This window comes from Botryllus schlosseri, chromosome 16 (genome assembly GCF_051294905.1).
Source record: "Botryllus schlosseri isolate E-star chromosome 16, Bs_hap1, whole genome shotgun sequence".
In the NCBI taxonomy this organism is placed as follows: domain Eukaryota; kingdom Metazoa; phylum Chordata; class Ascidiacea; order Stolidobranchia; family Styelidae; genus Botryllus; species Botryllus schlosseri.
The window spans coordinates 6,503,239-6,525,413 of NC_137251.1; the positions used below are offsets into that span (position 1 = coordinate 6,503,239).

The 22,175-nt window shown below is 40.4% G+C and overlaps 1 protein-coding gene across 1 annotated transcript; it reads right to left on the reverse strand.

Annotated features, from left to right (window-relative positions):
* Window positions 1-5,655: 5,655 nt before the first annotated feature.
* Window positions 5,656-7,588, reverse strand: LOC145458706 (serine/threonine-protein kinase pim-2-like). The gene is made up of 4 exons (XM_080337163.1): window positions 7,417-7,588; window positions 6,962-7,102; window positions 6,610-6,887; window positions 5,656-6,015 (listed from the first exon to the last, which is right to left on the reverse strand). Exons 1-4 carry the CDS (start codon window positions 7,586-7,588, stop codon window positions 5,656-5,658), a joined length of 951 nt encoding a protein of 316 aa, XP_080193289.1.
* Between the last annotated feature and the right edge of the window lie 14,587 nt (window positions 7,589-22,175).

A 22,175-nucleotide genomic window follows, 5' to 3' on the forward strand; every position in this document is an offset into this window, starting at 1 on the left:
CATGCAAGTAGAGTAACAGAGGTATACGAATTTCGTAATTTCAACCAGGAATATAATGCGAGTCTTTCTATGGAATTATAGCTTTTATCAGCCGTTGCTGGTAACCTTATCGCGATGCAATTAGATTTCTGACAATCTTAACGACGGAATTATCGTTACTCTCATTAGGTCATTCTATAATCCTTCAGGGTAGACGCGACCACAACGTACCCCGCAAGCCGACATGAAAGGTAATTTGAATATACCGGACGCAACAAGTCATTGGATAGCTTTGACCAGAAGATTCCATTTTTTCCCGAACCAACGTGGAGCAAGGCGTGTTTGGCATATCGTGTCAAATAGTAGACATTGGTAGCTGGAATCGTATATGCACTAGGAAGAGCTAGTGGTCTGTCAGGATTGAGCGTTTAGCTGTGTGTCGCCGTGCCGCGTGTAATCGAGGTTGTCGTACTTCTATTAATCTCGTGTTTCGTAATTAGCATCCAAACGGTATATCGTACGTAGAAGTGGTGTTTATAAACTTTTTCGTACTAAACCATATGTTCAAGTTGTAGAATTGCAGGATTCGAAAAAAAAATTGGAAATAAATGCAGCGATATACCTGAGTGAGACAAAACCAGTCTGCTTAAAATGTCGCCGGTAATGGAATTTATATTGAATATGACAATAAGTTAAATTCAAACCCATATTGAATGAGGCACACTAGGACAGTTTATTGTTACCGTGTTTCTGTAATTCATCGACCATAATTCTCTCAGATATGCACTTATTTTGTATCGAATACCATTCTTACAAGAGCAGTAAGTGATTTATAATTATTTATCCAAATCGTTTCGTCATCACACGATACACATCAGTCAATATGCCATGAGTATTGCCAAAGAAATCAGCGTCACCTAGTTTCGTCGATGACGTCAACGAATGCGTTGAAATCGATGTGCCTTTTCTGGTAGACTCAAATGCATCGGTACCCGGACTTACTGGAAATGTTGTTTGGAGTATCGCCAACCCGTTTTACGAGGAAGAGGTTCCGCACCATTCATCTTTTTCGAACTCTCAAGATTCTGCTACTGACCCTGCTCAAGCTACAGCTGAATTTTCATTGTATTGTAGCGATACACCACCCCAACCGTCGAAAAAGAGGCGTCTAACCATTCCGGCGGAGTCAGAGAAACCCAGTGAAAGTGGGAAATGTGGATGCCAGAATCTTTGGAAACCATCCTCGACAGAAAACACGGAACGGCGAATGGAAACCGTTGTAGCAGGATGTAAATCGCGACATGCAACTAAACCGACAAAGTTGCTCTGCAACTTGAAATACGATGCGGCCAGGAACCAAACGACTGTGTCACCGGCAACCTTGTACGACGTCCACCAAGGAATAGGAGCCGGAGGCGAAGGAACGGTTTACTCCGGTAAGTTGCATCGATTTCTTTAAATTCTCATAGTTCAGTACGTGATGCGCGAAGAATCATATTGATATTTTTACTCTTTGTAAGACTTGCTTGTTTAGTATCTCTATATTCGGCTTTTGGAATACTTCTATAATTGCCGTTTGCAATGTGACGTTACACGTAAATTTCTTCATTGTCTGTACTGACTTGTGACGGCATACAAGATTCCGATTAACAACATGAGAGCTTGTTGCATTGATGAAATGATTGAACGAATGCGCATTGCGCATCTCCAAACCCAAGCCCTTAACCCCGTGTCTTGCCAGACGTTCATGAGATTTGTTGTATTCGCAGGAACCCGTGTGTGTGACGGTTTGAAAGTTGCATTTAAGTTCCTGCCGAAAGAGAACATAAAAAGATACGGACTTCTGAATGGCTGTAAGGTCCCCGTTGAATTTGATCTTTTACATAAAGCTTCGGGTCACCCAGGTTTGTAAATAATACTATTTGATGTGGCTTTGGAATTGTACGGATAATTAACCTATGATGACTACAGGTATAATCAAGATGATCGATTGGTACGAGGACAGTGACTCGTATGTACTGGTTATGGAACGACATCTTAGGATGGTCGATCTGTGGCAACTATCATGCGAGTGCGTACGGTTCCCGGAAAATATAGCGCGCTGCATCTTCACGCAGCTGGCAAAGGCCGTATTGCACTGTCATAGCAATGGAGTGGCTCACCGTGATATCAAACTGGACAATGTCCTGGTGAATCCGATCACGTTTGAAATAAAGCTGATCGACTTCGGGCGCGGTACCAAAATACAGGTATGTTTCTTAGCATCGGAGTTTCATTTAGTCGCGACCAAGAGTAAAGTTTGAGGCTGGAAAATATATTCGTCGTCTCCGGGTACACTAAGACGTATTCAGAATTTGAGAACGATGTTAACTACGATTCACGTACTGATCACGCGATTGCAAAATAATATTTATTATACTGAAGGTTAAAATGGGGTTGGTTGCTAAGGGAGGATTTGTGTTCTGGATATGTTGCTGAGCGATAAGGTCATAGCCTTGTATCGACAACGATAGGGATTTTACCTTTGCAGCTGTGGTACTAATCTCATCGCTTTCAGTTGTGACCTATATGGTGAGAACGGAAAATATAACAAGAAAGACGCAACTAAAAATATCGACAGTTTTATCGTTCTACTGTTAACATCGGCATTTCATGCCCCGCCTAGAAATAGTTCCCGGGCGACAGGTTAAATAACACTCTCATATTCATTCTCAGGACTCTGTTCTTACGAAGTTTGCCGGGACTCCGCTTTTCTACCCACCGGAATGGTTCACGGAGCATCGTTATTACGGACGTTTGGTGTCTGGGAATTGCACTGTACGTAATGGTAGAAGGTCGGCTACCGTTTAAAAAAAAAAGACATCGTAAGGTGCAAGCCTAAAGTGCGCCAAGGAAACCGAATGTCAAGAACCTACAGGAACCTAATCGGATGGATGTTACGTAAGGATCAGGACATGCGACCTTCCCTCAAAGCAGTTCTGGCCCATCCTTGGACACACGGAGAATAATCACTCTACTGCATGCTGATATATAGGATTATTTTATGCGCTTTGATGTTTTAAAAGTTCTATACCCACACGTAAACCACCAAGATCACACAGATCCTGGCATTATACTCCATATCGTCAAACGCGTTCTCGACTTCGCATATGCGGATTCCATAGTTATCTTCATTTTCATTGATATGTATAACGTCTGTCCTGTATCAAGTACTGATCTATTCATTGTTCTTGGGTGTTTTTTTATGGATAACAATACGCTCCTCCATCTCGCATGTTTTAGCTTATTATTTGTATACCTGTTATTTCTATATATATCTCAATAAAATCATTGACAAAATTTTGACATCTGTGTGAAGTGATGAGCAGGCTGCACCCGCAATTTCCTCACATTCTTCAGTTCAGATGCATATGGTTTGTTAACACGGTATTATAGTTAATCGCTATCAAGTTATGCGTAAGCGTTGATAAAATATAAGGAATATTAATTCGAGGCAAGGACATCTAGAATTACGGGATGGGACAATATGAGTGTGACGTCACAAAAAACTACCCATCACAGGGTCATTCAAATGAGAACAAGCTGTTGAGACTAAAGATCTGCCTGTACGTTTACATCATACATAGGCTACATTATCTTATATTATATGATATAGACATAAACGCAATGAATGAATCATCTTATAGTAGCCTACTAATTCCGAATTTTACAGCAAATACAGTGGTTTCATTCTAACAAATGACATCATCCTTTTTTGTAAAATCTGCGCCATAGCAGACAGTCCCATAAATTTCAAAATGGACTCGGGAGAATCAATATCTCAGTAGAGCTTCAACGAAAACTTATGGAGACCTCGAACACGTATGCAGAAGCTGTATGTGACGTGACGCATACACGGAACGTTACAAAAGGGTATAAGGATACATTGATATGCAATGCAGATATCTAGGAGAGACTTTGTGACAACACAATTAAATTTTTTTAATCCACATCAAGTCCATATTGGTAGAGGCTGGTAGATTCCATGTTACTTGGGAGTTAGAATTGTCAAACAGGTGTGTTACAGTGTTGCATAGTTGTTAGTAATCGTAAGCCGGTAGATCTGACGGGATTTCTATACTGTGATATTCACGAAATATCTTTCGCGATTTATGCTTAATAAACAACAAAAACAATGATTAATATGCCTCCTTGCACACCTTGTATTCGAATCACATCAATCGAAGACCTCCAATGTATATCTATACAATTTTGACATAAGATAAGAGTTGCAGCAGTACGAACGGCAAGCCTTTACTGTCGCCATTTTAAAATTTGCGGTTCATTCCTGGCGGCGCTGCGCGACACTGCTTTCCAGGAAACACTGGTAAATGACGTACGATTATCAATCAGTTTATCAACGAATAATATGATTTTAGTATAGATATATAATCACAAAAAATGTACAACAAATTCAAATGACTTTGAGTGCATGGTTGGTATTGTTTTTTTTTATATACTGGTTATGATTAATCATTTGGATCACTCTCCTCGCATAATCGAATACGTAATATATACCCTATTTCGACAACTTTGTTATCATATCATCTCTTTGAGTTAGATCGCAGGCCAAGGTGGATGTTAAATTGATTGACCACATATGGTATTCGATATCATCCTATCCGTTCATTGCATCGCATTGTGCCTAGCAGATAACATTGTCCATTGCCTGTGTCCCGCATAGTTGGAATTAGTTGCATCACTATGGTGAATATCGCGAACCCCTACAAAGTTCTGCTTCCTGTGAACAAGAGCTTTTAATTATGTAATGAAAATATAACGTCAAGTGACATCACTATGTTAATTGCAACACTAGTCACTTTTTGCCTTCCTGTTTGTGCTCCTGTCTGTAGAACATATAGCCGGAGAAGTAGTCTTTGATCTCGGTAGGCTATAGTATCATTGGAATTATGTCAATGATACCGATAGGACCGAACCCAAATCCCCTATCATTATCTGACAACAACTTGTTGGTAAAATTCTATTAGATCTGTGGTCAATATTCGGTACGCATCTGAAAACAAGTTGATGGTAAAATTCTATTAGAACTGGGGTCTATTTTCGGTACGCAATGGCTCTTCATTCGCACCAATTAGTGATGCGCTGCTCATAAGGACTATACTCGTATACTTCCTATAGTCATAGAGGACCGCTGTATGCAAACGTTTCACACGCGCATCACTTTAGCATCGACTTGTACAAAACTTTTATTAAAACGAATTCATATTGAGAAAAGAATATAAATCGGGCAAAGAATAACCGAAACAACTGCCAGCACATAGTTAACAATATAACACATCAGCTGCAACTGTGCGCGAGATGCACGATCATAAAACTATTGCACACTATGAATCATATGAAAAGTCGTATGTAGGCTATACGCAGAGAATTTCGCTATTATGCAGTTAATCGATACGTGAAACAAAGTCACATCACTTAAACTTTTCGACAAACCACACTGTATCGGAAATCAGCTGGTCGGTGGCGGCACCACCACCACCTTGTTATTTGGGGCTAATAGCGATACCTCACTCATCAGAATTTATCTCTAAAATCCGTTGACAGAACGACCATGCTTGTAGAAGTTGTCAACGATCTTTCAGTCTCCACGGATGGAAGCAGTGTTACGCGTATAGTTCAGCGTTTAATGAATTTCCTGAAATTCGTGAACAGGCCCCTTTTCTTCTTCGCTTCTGGCTCCACGAGCCAAGGGTGCGCCAAAACATCTTCAATTGAAGGACGCTTTTCCTGGTCCTTATGCAACAACGATTTCACTAGCTTCCGGTAGGATTTTGAAAACTTTTTGCCCCGACTGTTTCGTGCTTTGCAATTTACGATTTCATCACTGTCGCTGAACGGCAACCGATCTTCTACCAAGATATATAGGAGTATACCAAGACACCATACATCGAGGCGATCCCCGTAATAGCACTCATCTGTGTACCATTCCGGAGGGTAGAAGATTGGCGTACCAGATAGACACAGTTCAGGCACGTCCTGCAATAAGAATATCCTCAATTATTATATATATTTGAAATCAGGACCAAGATTTCTTAAATTGTACCGCACACTCATCGCTGAACTTATATTGACATTGTTATCATATTCATCACGGCCTTTTCGATTGGCGACTTGGAAAATCAATGATTTGAAGCATTGCGCTGACTATATTAACTTTTTATGATATTGTAGTCCGATTTGTAGTTAGTAATGGAATTCTAAATGCTCCATGATTTTCATGCGAATTGGTCTATGTACATTAGTAATTTTGCGTTAATCGTGAAGACGCATCTTGCAATTCCCAAAGTAATCACCATCGATTAAACTTCCAAAAGTACGTGAACTCTCTACTAAATCTACTATTCTACTTCTACTTCCGCTTGAATTAGTTTTGATAAATCTTGAAAATAGCTGCGTCTACTTGTAATCGATTATAAAGTCACTACATTACCTATACTCAGCTTGCTTGAGTATTTTGACCATGGTGCACCTCTGCAAAAAGCATTGATGGTTCGGTTCTTGACCTCATCAAGCACATGAAATGGACTTAGACAAGATAGCGATCTGACATATGTATGATCGAGTACATACCTTCAATTTGGTGCTGCAACCAAAATCGATGAGCGTCACGTCGTATGTGTCTGGATTAATTAGGACATTTTCAACTTTAATGTCACGGTGTACGATTTCATTGTCGTGGCAATGCAGAATGGTGTTAGCCAGTTGACGGATGATACGGCGACATAAATCTTCTGTAACCGGACCATGGTCGTTGAGAAAATCATCTAAATCCGTAGCGTGAGGTATACGCTCCATCACGAGCACGTAGAATCCATTCTCGCGGTACCAGTCTAACATCTGGATGACTCCTGAAAAGTAATTAAAATCAATCTAAGAAAACACAGTTGAAATCCATTCCTGGACCGGTTATTCGTATACTAACCTGATCTCCCGGATGTTGACAGCATGTGAAGAATCAAAAACTCGACGGGCACATAGAAGCCATTCAACATGGCCCATCTATTCACCGTATCTTTCCGAATATATTTCAGAGCTACTTGGTGTTTGTCGGTTACCCGTATTCCTGTTGGAAAATAATTGCTACGTTAACAAGAAGTTTTGGACGAAGATATTTTTGTTACTGGCGTCGCTTCAGCTGCCGTCATAGTTGAATATTAGGTGTCGGATTGTATATACGGTGGTCGCAGTGATCTCTGCTATCAATATATTCGATTCCTTATGCATGTTGGTGGCAGTGATATAGAATCAGAAATGTACACTTTGGAATGTTACGAAAGATTGCACACTAAAGTTAAATTTAGAGAAGCGTGTTGTCGAAATTGCAGCGACCACACAAGGTACCATGTTGTACGTATATTCATAAATATTTCAACTTACCCGAGTAAACAGTGCCACCACCCCCAATTCCAATTATGTCACGAATGACATACAATCCTCTCCCGGGCGCTACCATTTCGGGTACCTTCTGTCGATAATGAATGGTGCTACTTGCGGGATTGTCGAGGCTATGGCACCTCCTTCCGGCAACTGGAACAAATTCTTCTGCCATTGTTGTCGTATATGTTTTGGATATGAATCACTAAGTCTTTACAAATTTATAGACGATTACGCGTATCTGAAATTAAAAATACAAAATCGTTATGTACTCCGCAGTTGCCTGTTTGTATCCACTAAATATAAAAGAAATCACGCCAGGTCAGAGGCCTGCTTGAAGTAAGGAAAGAGATATCGCCATGAACTCCTGTGGACATTGAGATATATAGTAAATCGAGCACACATATGATTGAAAATCCAACTCGTCCTAACATACAAATTGTCATTTCACAACCTTGTGTCAGCACTGATCCTCGCAACCATATTTCTCAATTATAACCTGTACTTGCTGGACCTTCTTCGACGTAAATTTAAAATAGTTGGATAGTAAGGCTCTTCGTCTTCTCCATACCCACGCGTTTTGGAAATAAAGTCATCTGAACTGTGGAGCATGATTTATGTAAAGCTACTCATTATGGAAAACGATTTGTGATCTTTCTTCGGAGTCATTTACCCTTACAGCTCTCCAATTACGATCTCTTAATAGCCTAAATAGAACAATTGAACATGATGGGTTTGTACGGCTCTTCTCCTATCGCTGATAACCAGATTAGGCTAATGCAGTTTTCCCGTGAGTTCTATAAACGACTAATTGGAGATGTTTGATAACATCACAATAGAATAAGCGATTACCAGAAATGACAGGTCGTCGTTAATTGCGCCAATATAGCTCGATGTATATTCGAGATTAAGCTCTCAAACCGTGGTATAGAAATTGAGCTCATCAATTAGGTAGCGATAAGAAATGAAATGAAGAAACTCAGCAAATAAACACCGAAAATTTGAAATACATATATTTCCGATATGAAAAAGGTTTACAAATATTTTATGATATTTTATAATAGTATAGCGTCAAATAGGTTTTCGTACTGGAATTTGTGACTGACTTATAGCGTCAATGGAGCGGTAACCTTATTCAAGACTTGAACTGGGGTTTTAAAAATTCATATTCAGATCCCATTTCCTCTGCCTAGGCTGTGATGATCAGTTCGATACACCATCGCCGGCAACATGAAGGCCTCAGACGCACCAACCAGAATTCGCGACATCATCAAACAGGGAACAAAAACACGGCATCGCTTTTTGAAATGGAGCTCTACATCGATGATGGCGATTGAGTGTCGGTCGATGTGAAGGGATTTCTCTTGTGATATTCACGGAATCTCTTACTAATATATCCAGCATTGTATACCTTGTATATTAATTACGGTAGATATCACGCCAGGACTCGAATGAATATCTGCGGTTCTGACATAAGCGCTAAGTTGAAAACCACTACAAAAGACACTACTTCGCTATCGCCATTCTCCAATTTGCGTTTCATAACCCGACGGAGTGGGATTGGATCACCCACAAAAGCGCATTAGGCAAGATGCTGCTCATTCAGAACACAGCTTAAAATTACTTGTTGTGAATGAATGAATTAGTTTATGAACGAATATTATTTCATCGCGCCTTAATTCAATGCTAACAAATGTGGTGTGTAAGAAAATGCTACGACAGTGGTTTGCAAACGTTATGCACTGAACATTTCTTGATCCCATATCCAAAATATGATTTCCATCGTAGTTTCCTTGTTGCTAAATGCGCTGAATTGAATGTTGATTTCTACCTGAAAATTCTCCTCACCGAGGTCCAAATTATCCCTTTCACTATCGAATTTGTGTTGTCCTGCAACCTTCATTAGTGAATGACTTTTTTTCCACAGCTACGACATTTCCGTTCTCTGGCCTTGATATTTTTTTCGTTTTGCTATTTTTCAATAATATTTCATCTATCCACTATATACGCCATCATTGACTGCTTTTCATTTGTTCTTACGCCATTATTGACCGTGGTGCAAAAATCACAAGAGGGATAAGCGGCAATTTTTCTTTTAATAAAAAGCAACACCAAACGTTATACAGCACGACCACATTTACGCTTCCTTAACATTTTGCGACCGAACGAGATGCACTTTTATGTTAGCGTACAGACAGCCAGTCGTAGAACGTTACACAGTACTATGAAATATTAAATAATAAAGTCAAATGATTGACTTCGCTGAAATGTCCTTGCACATCAGTACTTTTCACCCTTTTCTAGCCATGGACTCATAGCGCGGAATTTTGAATTTCCAGGACTCCTTAATGATTGAAGTCAGCGCTGACCAATGATCTTAAAAAACATGATTTTGCATAGCTTGTCATAGTTTCTAGACGCCATTTCCATTGCCATTTAGCGGGATTATATTTTCCCAGTTACTTTGGATAGTCCATACATCGAGTAATCGTCGTAGCCAGGATCTGCTACCTACTTTTTACTCGTTTAAACATTGCTGTGCCCGAACCATAATCATAACCATAGTCTGGTTTTCTAATATTACGATATTTACGGTACGATAATCAAGTACACGCAATATGTGTCTCGAAATGGGCAACTATTTGTTCTCAACCTTACGTCAGTTTTAAAACTATGATTTAATATGAATAGCGAGGAGATAGATCTCTTGAGGATAAATCACCAATTTGATCCGAGCACTTGTGAGGGCAGAAGCAACTAATGTAGCTCTCTGATGCCTTGAATTCGGCCCCGGAATCGGACATTTGTACTCACATAATATAGTACTATAGTTGTGGCGACATGATGTTCATTTTTGAAGCATCAGGGTTGTGCACAGGTAACCCTCATTTCTGATTAGTATGAGAAATAATCTTGGATTGTCACTCCTGTCAATTACGCAATATAGATGCGAGTCTTGCTATGGGATTATACCTTTTATCAGCCATTGCAAGTTACCTTATCGCGATGCAATTAGATTTCTGAGAATCTTAACGACGTCATTATCGTTACTCTCATTAGGTCATCACATAATCCTTTGGGGTAAGTAGAAGCGACCATACAATGAGCCCGGCGATTCGACATGAACGGAAATTTGAATATACCTGCACGTAACCGCCATGACTATAAGATTCCATTTTTTCACCTACCTACGTGGAACAACGTCTGTAAGACATATCGAATGAGGCAAAGTTGGACAGTTTATGGATAGCGTTATTCTGTAATTCATCTACCACAGGGCTGGCCAACCTTTTTGGCCTACGGGCCACATTTGATTGACGAACGTTTGCGAGGGCCACTAACCGCGCCAAGCGCGAAATTTTTTTGAAGTTCATAGGTCAATAATATTGTCACTTGACTGTATTGCGGGCCTGCTGTATATCGCTGGGCTAAGTTTGCAAGGATTGGGCTATTCGGCGCATGGACGTATCGATATCGAAAGCTGTGACCAAGATGCACCAATCATTTCCTGCCTAGGTTATATGGTCGACGGTCTTACTGCGAGCGTAAACGCAAGGTCGCATATGTTGAACGACACTTTGTCTCGTATTCGCGAATATAGTTAGACTCAATCTGATACATTAGGTGTTCTTCCATTTTCACAAAAGGGCAACAATATCATAAACAAGAATTCGAGTGACAACATATTGCGCTAAGCTTGTAGAAATTTTTTTTTTGATAAATCTATCGCAAATTATTCTGCTTTATTGTTGTGTACGAAGATATACCAATATGTGAATGGCTGATGGATCTGTCAATGCGTCGGAACTGATATTCTAGTCATCACATCTCAAGTATTGCGGCCAGACTAATCAAATTTTTGGTTGGCCTTGCAAGCTCAAAATCTGTGCAATCCATTTTTGATAATATTCGAAATTTCAGAACTTACCTCGCGGGCCACTCAAAACCTTCTCGAGGGCCACATGTGGCCTGCGGGCCACGGGTTGGCCGGCCCTGATCTACCATATCCATTTCAGATACACCACTCGTTATTGCACATCGAATACCGTCCCTCACGAAGGCATCAATAGATTTTTAATTGATATATAACGCCTATTCAACAAGATATACACCGGTCAATATGCCAGGAGAATTGGAACAGGAATCAGGGGTGCCGAGTTGCGTCTACGACGTGAACGATTGCGAATGGCCATATTCGGTAAATTCAAATACAACAACAACTACTAAACTTTCTGACGACAGCGTTGAAAACGAGTGACCATTTTCGGCAAATTCAAATGCAACAGCACCCAAACTTTCTGACTACTGTGTTGAAATGGAATGACCATTTTCGGTTGATTCGATTGCAACAGTATCTAAACGTTCCGATTATCTTATTCACTGTATCGACCACCAATTTTACGAGGAGGAAGTTCCGTACCAAACGAAGTCTCAAAATTCTGCTTCGGACTCTTCGTTAGCTACAGATGACTTCTCCGTGTCTAGTAACGATACAACACATCCATCGCCAAAAAAGAAGTGAATAAACAATCTAAGCTGGAAATGTGGTTCCTCGGAAATATGAAAAGCATCGCCACTGATAAACAGCAACTTCCATGCGACATCGCCATAGAAGCAACATCGAAATGAGTTCGTTGAAGCAGGATGTAAATCGCGACAAGCAAGTAAACCACCATAATATGCAACATAATATACGAAGAGGATTGGAATCAATCTCATGTGTCACCGGCAACCATGTATGACGTCCACCAAAGAATAGGAGCCGGAGGTGAAGGAACGTTTTACTCCGGTAACTTGCATGGATTTCCTTTTATTCTTGAAGCTCAGTGCGTGATGCGAGTGAATGTACATTATTACTGAACAATCAGAATACTTCAAATTTACTGAATGCTAGACTTGCACATTTCGTATCACTGTTTGCGGATTTCGCAAATTGATTACAATTTTCGTTTGCAAAGTGACGTTACACGTGAATTTCTGCCGTTGTTTGGCGACTTGCGATGTCATACTAGATTACAACGCTATATGATAGGAGGTATCTTGCTGCAGTGCTTGCTGAAGTGGTTAACAAATACGCATCGAAGCAGTTTTAATAACATATTGGAAGGTGTGTCTATAGTAAGAATTAGGCAAGGTGTTGGTTGGTTCGATGAGTGGAAAATGGTGCAACGACTATTTACGAGGTCATTTCGCACCACGACTCAAGAGCGCCTCTTGTTAAAGAATTAGATGTTCCGTCCCGTGGCATTATGAACTCCACTAGTTTTCGACATGAGCAATAAGGTGATATTTTATTGTTTTCACGGTCCATTGTGTGATGAAACAGAATAATCGACGTCTCCAAACCCATAATCTAACTTGCAAGTTCTTCATAAGATTTGTTTTCTTCGCAGTAACCCGAATTTGTGACGACCTAAAGGATGCATTGAAGTACCTATCTATAAAGAGAACATAAAAAGATATGGACTTGTGAATGGGTGTCAAGTCCCCATTGAATTTGATCTTTTACATAGAGGTTCGGGTCACTCAGGTTTGTAAATGCGACGCATATGGGGCAGCTTTTGAATTGCATTGCTAATTTACCGGTTATCAATACAGGTGTTATCAAGATGGTCGATTGGTACGAGGACAGCGACTCGTACGTACTGGTTATGAAACGGCAGATCGGAATGGTCGATCTGTGGGAAGCTGGGAACTATCGTGCGATTATGAGCGGTTCTCGGAAAGCGTGGCGCGATCTATCTTCAAGCAGCTGGCAACGGCCATAATGCACTTTCATAACAATGTCGTCGTTCATCGCGATATCAAACTCGACAATGTCCTAGTGAATCCAGCCACGTTTCAAATAAAGCTTATCGAATTTGGGTGCGGTATCAAATTACCGGTATGTTTTTGCCACGGCATTTTCATTTAGTCGTGACTAAGAGTAAAGCTTGATTGTATTTCTGATCTATACATATGATACACTCATAGTAATTTATCGTGAACTAAAGGCATTTCTCGTTAGCACCCCCAATACCAATTTTAACCGAATGTCCGCCACTATGTAAGTTTACTACACGGACACAGCTGGTCGTCAAAGTAGCCAGCATTGATACTCTAGTACAGTGGTTCTCTAACTTATGCAAGTAGAAGTGCAATTATAGTCCACAACCATAAGTAATTGAGTGATAAGTCCAAGTAAATACAAACGCAACTGGGTAGGCCTATATTACAAAAAAGTAGAAGTATATCCTACGTCATTACCGACCACCTCCGTACAGTCTATACGTGAAGATCAGATTCGATGTATACTGTAACGACATATATTCAATAACAGAACTCTCTTACGAAGTTTGCCGGCATGCGATTGTTCTACCCGCCGGAATGGTTCACAGATCGTCGTTACTACGGCAAGCGCAACGGTGTTTGGTGCCCAGGAATTATACTCTACGCGATGGATGTAGGTCGACCACTGTTAGCGACATCGTGAAGTGCAAGCCTAGTCTGCGGTACGGCAAACAAATGTCAAAAACCTACATGCACCTCATCAGCTGGATGTTGCGTAAGGACCAGGACAAGCGACCTACCCTGAAAGCAGTTCTGGCACATCGTTGCATCCACGCAGAATGATCACATCGCTGCATGATAATGTGTATAATTATTTTACGCGTTTGGATGTTTTTAAAGTTCTAGATCCAAACGTAAATCACTATGCGAATACAGATCCCGGCATTTTCGACTTCATATTGTCAGAGGCGTTCTCACATGGAGGTTCAACGATCTATTCATATCTTCATTGCCTATGACTGAACGAGTGTAATCTATCCGAAATTAATAACGGATCTCCTATTTGTTTACAGGGTTCTTGTAACGGTTGAACTATGTGTTTCTCGCAGTTTCATATGTTGCAAGTTTTATTTCAATTTCTATCCTAATAAAATTATTGACGAAATCGCCATATCTGTGTGAATTGATATATGCAGTCAGCATCCATTCTCTCCACACATTCCTCGGTTGAGATCCATATGGTATTGCCGAGCAGGGTTGTAGATTTCATCGCTAAAGGTATACCTCGGCACTGTGTCGACAAACTATCGGGATTATTAATTTGAGGCATATATTATATGACACAATGTAAGAGTAAACGTATTTAATTCATCTTCTTATACTAAATACGCATTTTACATCCAGTTATTCCTGGTAGTGTTTTCATTCTAAGAAAGCGGCATCACCCTTATTCGGAAAATCGGCGCCGAAGCAGACAGACCAGCATATTTTTAATTGAACTCGACAGAGGTGCAACATAAGTAGAACTTCAACAATAATTACGCATTAATTACAAATTTAATTTTCATCAAGGCAATGGAACCACCCCGTTAGCCTTCAAAGTCTGAAAATTGGCACTGCTCTAAAGAATCGCAACGACGCAGCACAATGACCATAACAACAAATCCACAATTTTTTTCCTAAATTGACAACAAGCTACAATTTGTCACCTCAGCCGATACTTGCTGTCAGTCTACCGTTGAAACTTGGAGGCGCTTCTTTTGTAGAGCAAATCCACTTTTGCGTATTATTCACTATCTCATGCGTTTTAGAAATGGAACGTCTTCTCCCCTACGACGCTTCTTTTATACGTGGCTTCATATCCTGGAAAATGAATTGAGATAACTTTAGTAGATAAGGTGTTCATTTGGTTGTCTGCAGCGTCCCGACCGATTCAATTGAATAATTGAAGGCCGTGGTTTTGCGATGCTGTTCCCCCACCCTTGATAACCAATTAGGCCGCAATAAGCTTTCCCGCGACTTTACTGAGCAAATAATTTGAGCTGTGCAACAATATTACTATTAGATAAGTGATTATCGCAGGACGTGGAAATTTGTAAAAATATAGCGAGGTGAATATTCGAGAATGAACTCATAAACTGTATAGGAGACATCCAGGCTGCGTTCAGCAATTGAGTGAATTGGCCGCGATAAGCAAGTTCCAGAATAAATTTCTATTACAATCCAATTTTCTTCGAAACACTATGTGATGCTAAATGGCACGGCAACATAAACCTGATCTATGAGCGAATCAAAATACCTGTTTGAAGCTATAGGTCGGCAGGGGACGCTGAATTCGTGATAATTAGCAAGCGGGGAAAAACATGGTGGGGATTTTGAAATGGAGATACATCGTCGTTAGCGAATGCATGGCGGTTAATCTGACTTATATTCTCCTGTGATATTCGCAAAGTCTCTGGCCACTATATCAATCAGTAGATATCATGGATTCTTGGCCAGGTCTATAATGACCAATGACCGATTGAGAAATCGAAACAATAGCAATATGCTACTATACATATGAGTGACTGGTTGCTGAGTGGGAATGACATATCAATGGATTGTACTTACTTCCAATGCAGATCGAATGTATCCAACCACAGATTATACATAATAATAACATCCGATTAGACAATTACGCTAAATTTCAATATAATTCTTACTGAGGGGCTTACAGACTAGAGCAGTGGTTCATGGAACACTCATAATATCCTTACTTCAAAGACTTTTCTCTATAATAGACCGGTAGTATAGCTGTATGGATAGGATAGCTGAGTGTTGGAAATAATATTTTTGTTATATTTATGAGATAATTATGACAACTTGGGTGTATTCTCAATTTTTTTACTGTGGGTCGTAGGACAAGGTGGATGAACACGAACTGAATATACAATGTGACATCATAATGCTAATTTCAACAGAAATTGCTTTTTGGTTGTCTGTCTGTGATCCTATCTGTAAAAATATTTGCTGGAGAGATAGTATTTCACCTTGCTTGGTGTTGTTAGAATTTTGGGTATACAATCATTACTTTGGAAAATCCGGCAACTCTATGAACTCGACTGCAACTTTACTTAGTTTAGTTCAGGGGCCAAGAATGTGTTGCATGTCGTATAATGATTGCATGTCGTATAATGATCGTCACATGTAATTTTCGTCTTGGCTACGACTATTATCCGACACATGGGCCGGCTCAGAATTCGTGACATCATCAAACAGGGAATAAAAACATGGCAGTGCTTAATGGAATCGAACTAAATCATTGCTAGCGATTGCGTGTCGGCTGATCTGACGGGATTTCTGTTGTGATATTCACGAGATCTCTTGTCAATACATCGATCACTAAAAATCCTGGCACGTTTTGTATTTCAATTAGGGCCTATATCAAGCGCAGAACTAAAATGAATACCTGTAGTTTTGACATGGGCGCAGAGTGGAAAGCACTACAAACGACCCGCCGTCGGCGTCCCCATTTTAAAATTTGCGTTTCACAACCCGACTGCTGTAGGATCACACACAAGAGCGCAAGCATACTGCCGCTCGTTGGGGAACACTGCCGAAATTGACTTATTGCAATGAATAAGTTTATACCCGAATATCAATTGATCATACGTGCGTTCAATACTATCAAATGCGCTATGATACAAACCCCATAACAGTGGTTTCCAACTTTCGTTACCAATTCCCCTGGAAAGCACGAAAAAGTACCAAACAGTTGGCTTTATATTCTATCAGCTCGTCATGAGACTCACAGATGTCAAAAAGGGGGCCGTAACTGAAAGAGCGCAACTCGAGTGATTTTCACTCTTTTTCAGTATCAGAGTTGCGTTGGAAGGCTCAAACTATCTGTGAGCCCAATGGAATATGGAAGGTGATGCGTTTGCGCTGCTGTTTCCCTATCTTTGATAACAAGATTAGGCCCGCATGTGGTCTAACACAAATAATAATTTGAGTTGTACGATACCTATGAAACGACTGCTTGTCACAAATCAGAGGATGTGGTCAATTGCGACAGGACGGCTTGCTGTATTCCCGAGAATAAAATATATTTTGTGAATTCATTTCTGCCGTGCAACAGGTATATAATATATATTTTGAATAGCATCACTGGTAGCACTATAATTCGTTGTGACTTTGCAACCTCTGTAAAGCTGTAACTTCGTTCTTGACCTTAATTTTTTATATTTCCATTCCAATCCAAGTTTAGTCAAGACACGCTGCGATGCCTAGCTCGATGTACTTTAGATGGCAACTTGAAACTGATGAATAATCGAATATAAAGACTTGTTTGGAGTTATAGGATTGGAATGAATATTTGTAATTTTGATATAAGGGCAGAGTTGAAGCACTACAAACGGAGCGCCTTTGCTGTCCCCATTTCAAAATTGCGTTTCAAGACCCGACGGCGCTGGGATCACACACAAGAAGGCAAGCATGATGCCGCTCATTAGGAAACACCGCCGAAAATTACTTATTGCAATGAAAAAGTATATGCCCGATCACCAATTGATCAATGATCATACGGGCGTTCAATACCAACAAATGCGCTATGTTTCAAAAGCCCATAACAGTGGTTTCCTAACTTTCGTTACCCATTCCCCAGAAAAGCACGCGAAAGTACCAAACCCTTGGCTTTTGTATCAGCTTGTCATGAGACTCGCAGATATGAAAAACGAGTGATCCTAACTGAAAGATCGCAACTCAGTGGTTTTCGCACTTTTTCAGTATCAGAGATACGTTGGAAGACTCAACTATATGCGAGCCAAATCGCGGGAATGCAGAAGCAAATTCTGGTTGATAAAGCAACGTATCAGAGGGGATTGCGTTCATCCTCCTTAAAGCAGTGACGGTCACGATGACACAGTTCTAAAATTCACCATAGCTCACTCAGTAATTACTATAGCGGGGCATGTGGACCCGGATTGGAGTCGGACAGATAATTTTACGTAAGTTGCAATACCAATTATATACTTATTTCAGTCAAATTGAGTTTATCAAAAGATATTCAATCACGAAATTTGCAGGGTATTATTACTTTGGGATGACTCCCCAATCGTCTTCTGAAATTTGTCGCATACTTTAGAAGAACTGTTGCGACAAGTCGTAATGATAAAAGGGTTTTACATGGATTTTCACAGTTGGTAGATGACATTTTCATATTGTTCCATTGATGCTATTCTTTTCCTCAACGACTTTGGAAAGTCCGTGCACCGAGTTAGAGTCGCTGCCAAGATGAAAATCACATCTGTCCACCATTATACAAATTGCAATATTGTTGACCCCGAAATAAACGAAGTAAAGTTACAGTCGAGTTCAGAGATCCCCGACTTTCCCAAATTGCATGACATTGTTGTGCCAATGTCAATTCAAGCGTATCTACTAACAGTCAATATACATACAATGTGTGTTTCAAAGATGGGCAACTATTTGTCCCCAAGCTTACGTTCGATTGATAACAAACTTTGGTTTGATTTGTATCGCGGAGAGATTTCTTGACTTTAAACTCGACTCCGGAATGGGAGACTTGCTGTCGGGCTTATAATTCTAAAATCTCCTCGAATCTAGAGGTATGATGGGGTCCGGTAAGAGTTGTTACGGCAGAATATACTTTTTTAGAGTATCAGAATTGTCCTCGTGAAACCTCTTAATAAGATTAGAAATAACTTTGGTTGTCACACGTAGCCTACCGTCGACACAAGTAGAGTAACGGAGGTATACGAATTTCGTCATTTCAATCAGGAATACAATGCGAGTCTTTTTATGGGATTATAGCTTTTATCAGCCGTTGCTAGTAACCTTATCGTGATGCAATTAGATTTCTGACAATCTTGACGACGGTATATTATCGTTACTCTCATTAGGTCATTCTATAATCCTTCAGGGTAGACGTAGACGCGACCACAACGAACCCCGCAAGCCGACATGAAAGGTATAGTTTGAATATACAGGACGCATCAAGTCCTTGGATAGCTTTGACCAGAAGATTCCATTTTTTCCCGAACGAACGTGGAGCAAGGCGTGTTTGACATAGCGTGTCAAATAGTAGACATTGGTAGCTGGAATCGTATGTGGACTAGGAAGAGCTAATGGTCTGTCAGGATTGCGCGTTTGGCTCTGTGTCACCGTGCCGCGTGTAATCGAGGTTGTCGTGTTTCGCAATTAGCGTCCAAACGGTATATCGTATAGGAGTGCTGTTTTATAAACGTTTTCGTACTAAACTATATATTCAAGATGTAGAATTGAAGGATTCGAAAAAAATGGAAATAATTGCAGCGATATACCTGAGACAAAACCATCTGGCTAAAAAGCCGCCGGTAATGGAATTTATATTGAGTATGGCATTTAGTTATGTTCAAACCCATATTGAATGAGGCACACGAGGACAGTTTATGGTTACCGTGTTTCTGTAATTCATCGTCCATATTTCTTTCAGATATACACTTATTTGGTATCGAATATCATTCTTACAAGGGCATCAAGTGACTTGTAATTATTTATCCAAATCGTTTCTTCATCACACGATACACATCAGTCAATATGCCAGGAGTATTGAAACAGAAATCAGCGTCGCCTAGTTTCGTCGATGACGTCAACGATTGCGTTGAAATCGACGGGCCTTTTCCGGTAGACTCGAATGCATCGGTACCCGGACTTAATGGAAATGTTGTTTGGAGTATCGCCAACCCATTTTACGAGGAAGAGGTTCCGCACCATTCATCTTTATCGAACACTCAAGATTCTGCTACTGACCCAGCTCAAGCTACAGTTGAAATCTCATTGTATTGTAACAATACACCGCCCCGAACGTCGAAAAAGAGGCATCTAACCATTCCGGCGGAGTCAGAGAAACCTAGTGAAAGTGGGAAATATGGTTGCCAGAATCTTTGGAAACCATCCTCGACAGAAAACACGGAACGGCGAAAGGAAACCGCTGTAGCAGGATGTAAATCGCGACATGCAACTAAACCGACAAACTTGATCTGCAACTTCAAATACGATGCGACCAGGAATCAAACGCCTGCGTCACCGGGTACCTTGTTCGACGTCCACCAAGGAATAGGAGCCGGAGGTGAAGGAACGGTTTACTCCGGTAAGTTGCATCGATTTCTTTAAATTCTCATAGTTCAGTACGTGATGCGCGTGAATCTACATTCTGGAAGAATCACATTGATATTAATTTACTCTTTGTAAGACTTGCTTGTTTAGTATCTCTATATTCGACTTTTGAAATACTTCTAGAATTGCTGTTTGCATACTTTTGAAATACTTCTAGAATTGCTGTTTGCAATGTGACGTGTCACGTAAATTTTTTCATTGTCTGTACTGACTTGTGACGGCATACAAGATTCCGATTAACAGCATGAGAGCTTGCTGCATTAATGAAATGATTGAACGAATGCGCATCTCCAAACCCAAGCCCTTAACCCCGTGTCTCGCAAGCCCTTCATGAGATTTGTTGTATTCGCAGGAACCCGTGTGTGTGACGGTTTGAAAGTTGCATTGAAGTTCCTGCCGAAGGAGAACATAAAAAGATACGGACTTCTGAATGGCTGTAAGGTCCCCGTTGAATTTGATCTTTTACATAGCGCTTCGGGTCACCCAGGTTTGTAAATAGACTATTTGATATGGTTTTGGAATTGTACGGATAATTGACCTCTGATGACTACAGGTATAATCAAGATGGTCGATTGGTACGAGGACAGTGACTCGTATGTACTGGTTATGGAACGACATCTTGGGATGGTGGATCTGTGGCAACTATCATGCGATTATGTACGGTTCCCGGAAAATATAGCGCGCTCCATCTTCAAACAGCTTGCAAAGGCCGTATTGTACTGTCATAGCAATGGAGTGGTTCACCGTGATATCAAACTGGACAATGTCCTGGTGAATCCGACCACGTTTGAAATAAAGCTGATCGACTTCGGGTGCGGTACCAAAATACAGGTATGTTTCTTAGCATCGGAGTTTCATTTAGTCGCGACCTAGAGTAAAGTTTGAGGTTGGAAAATATATTCGTCCTCTGCAGGTACAGTAGAACATATTCAGTATTTGAGAACGATGTTTACTACGATTCACGTACTGATCACGCGATTGCAAAATAATATTTATTACTGAAGTCTACTCAAGTACTCAAGTCATGACTTGACTCGAGTTAGACTCGAGTCACATTTTTCGCATGACTTGACTTGACTCGAGTCTTTTTGTTAAAATGACTTGACTTGACTTGACTCGGCGTATCAGAAATGTGGATTGACTCGTGACTCGGAGCTAAATTCACGAGTCAATTTCAAGTAATCGACGTCGATAAAAATCACTGTATCTTGCATATGTTCGGATTGTTCGCGAAACGCTGGTGTAACCCGTGAGAGCGACCAATCATTCGATGATCATGTGTTTCACTGAACCTCGATTGTTCTCTCACAAATAAATTGACCGCAAACGAAGTGATGGAAGCTTACAGCTTACGTTGTCGTAACTCTAGTAGTAAAGTAATAACATAGCCAAATGTTTATTTCTGTTCTCTGTTCTTACCTTAACCAGACCTAATGTTTTTTTGAAATTGAATTCGAATATAGTTTATATAATTCTCAAGCTCAACCATTGGCGCAGGATCGAATTGTATCATATTTTTTTGTCAATGGGTAATGTATTGCAAATCATCAATTTGTTTCTCTATTCTCTTTGGCTGGTAACTATAAACTGAGGCTATGCAATTCAGTGTTGGGATGAAGTCACTACCTTCGAGTCACGAGTCATTTCGAGTCATTGCAAATTTTGACTCGAGTCAAGTCAAGTCAATCGGTTTTCGAAGGTGACTCGAGTCAAATCAAGTCACTCGATTTTTGGAGGTGACTCGTGTCAAGTCGAGTCAAGTCAAGTCAAGTCACGAGTCAAGTCAAAATTCAAGTCAAGTTGCCTTTTCGTAGTATGAGGCATGATTACGTCATTAC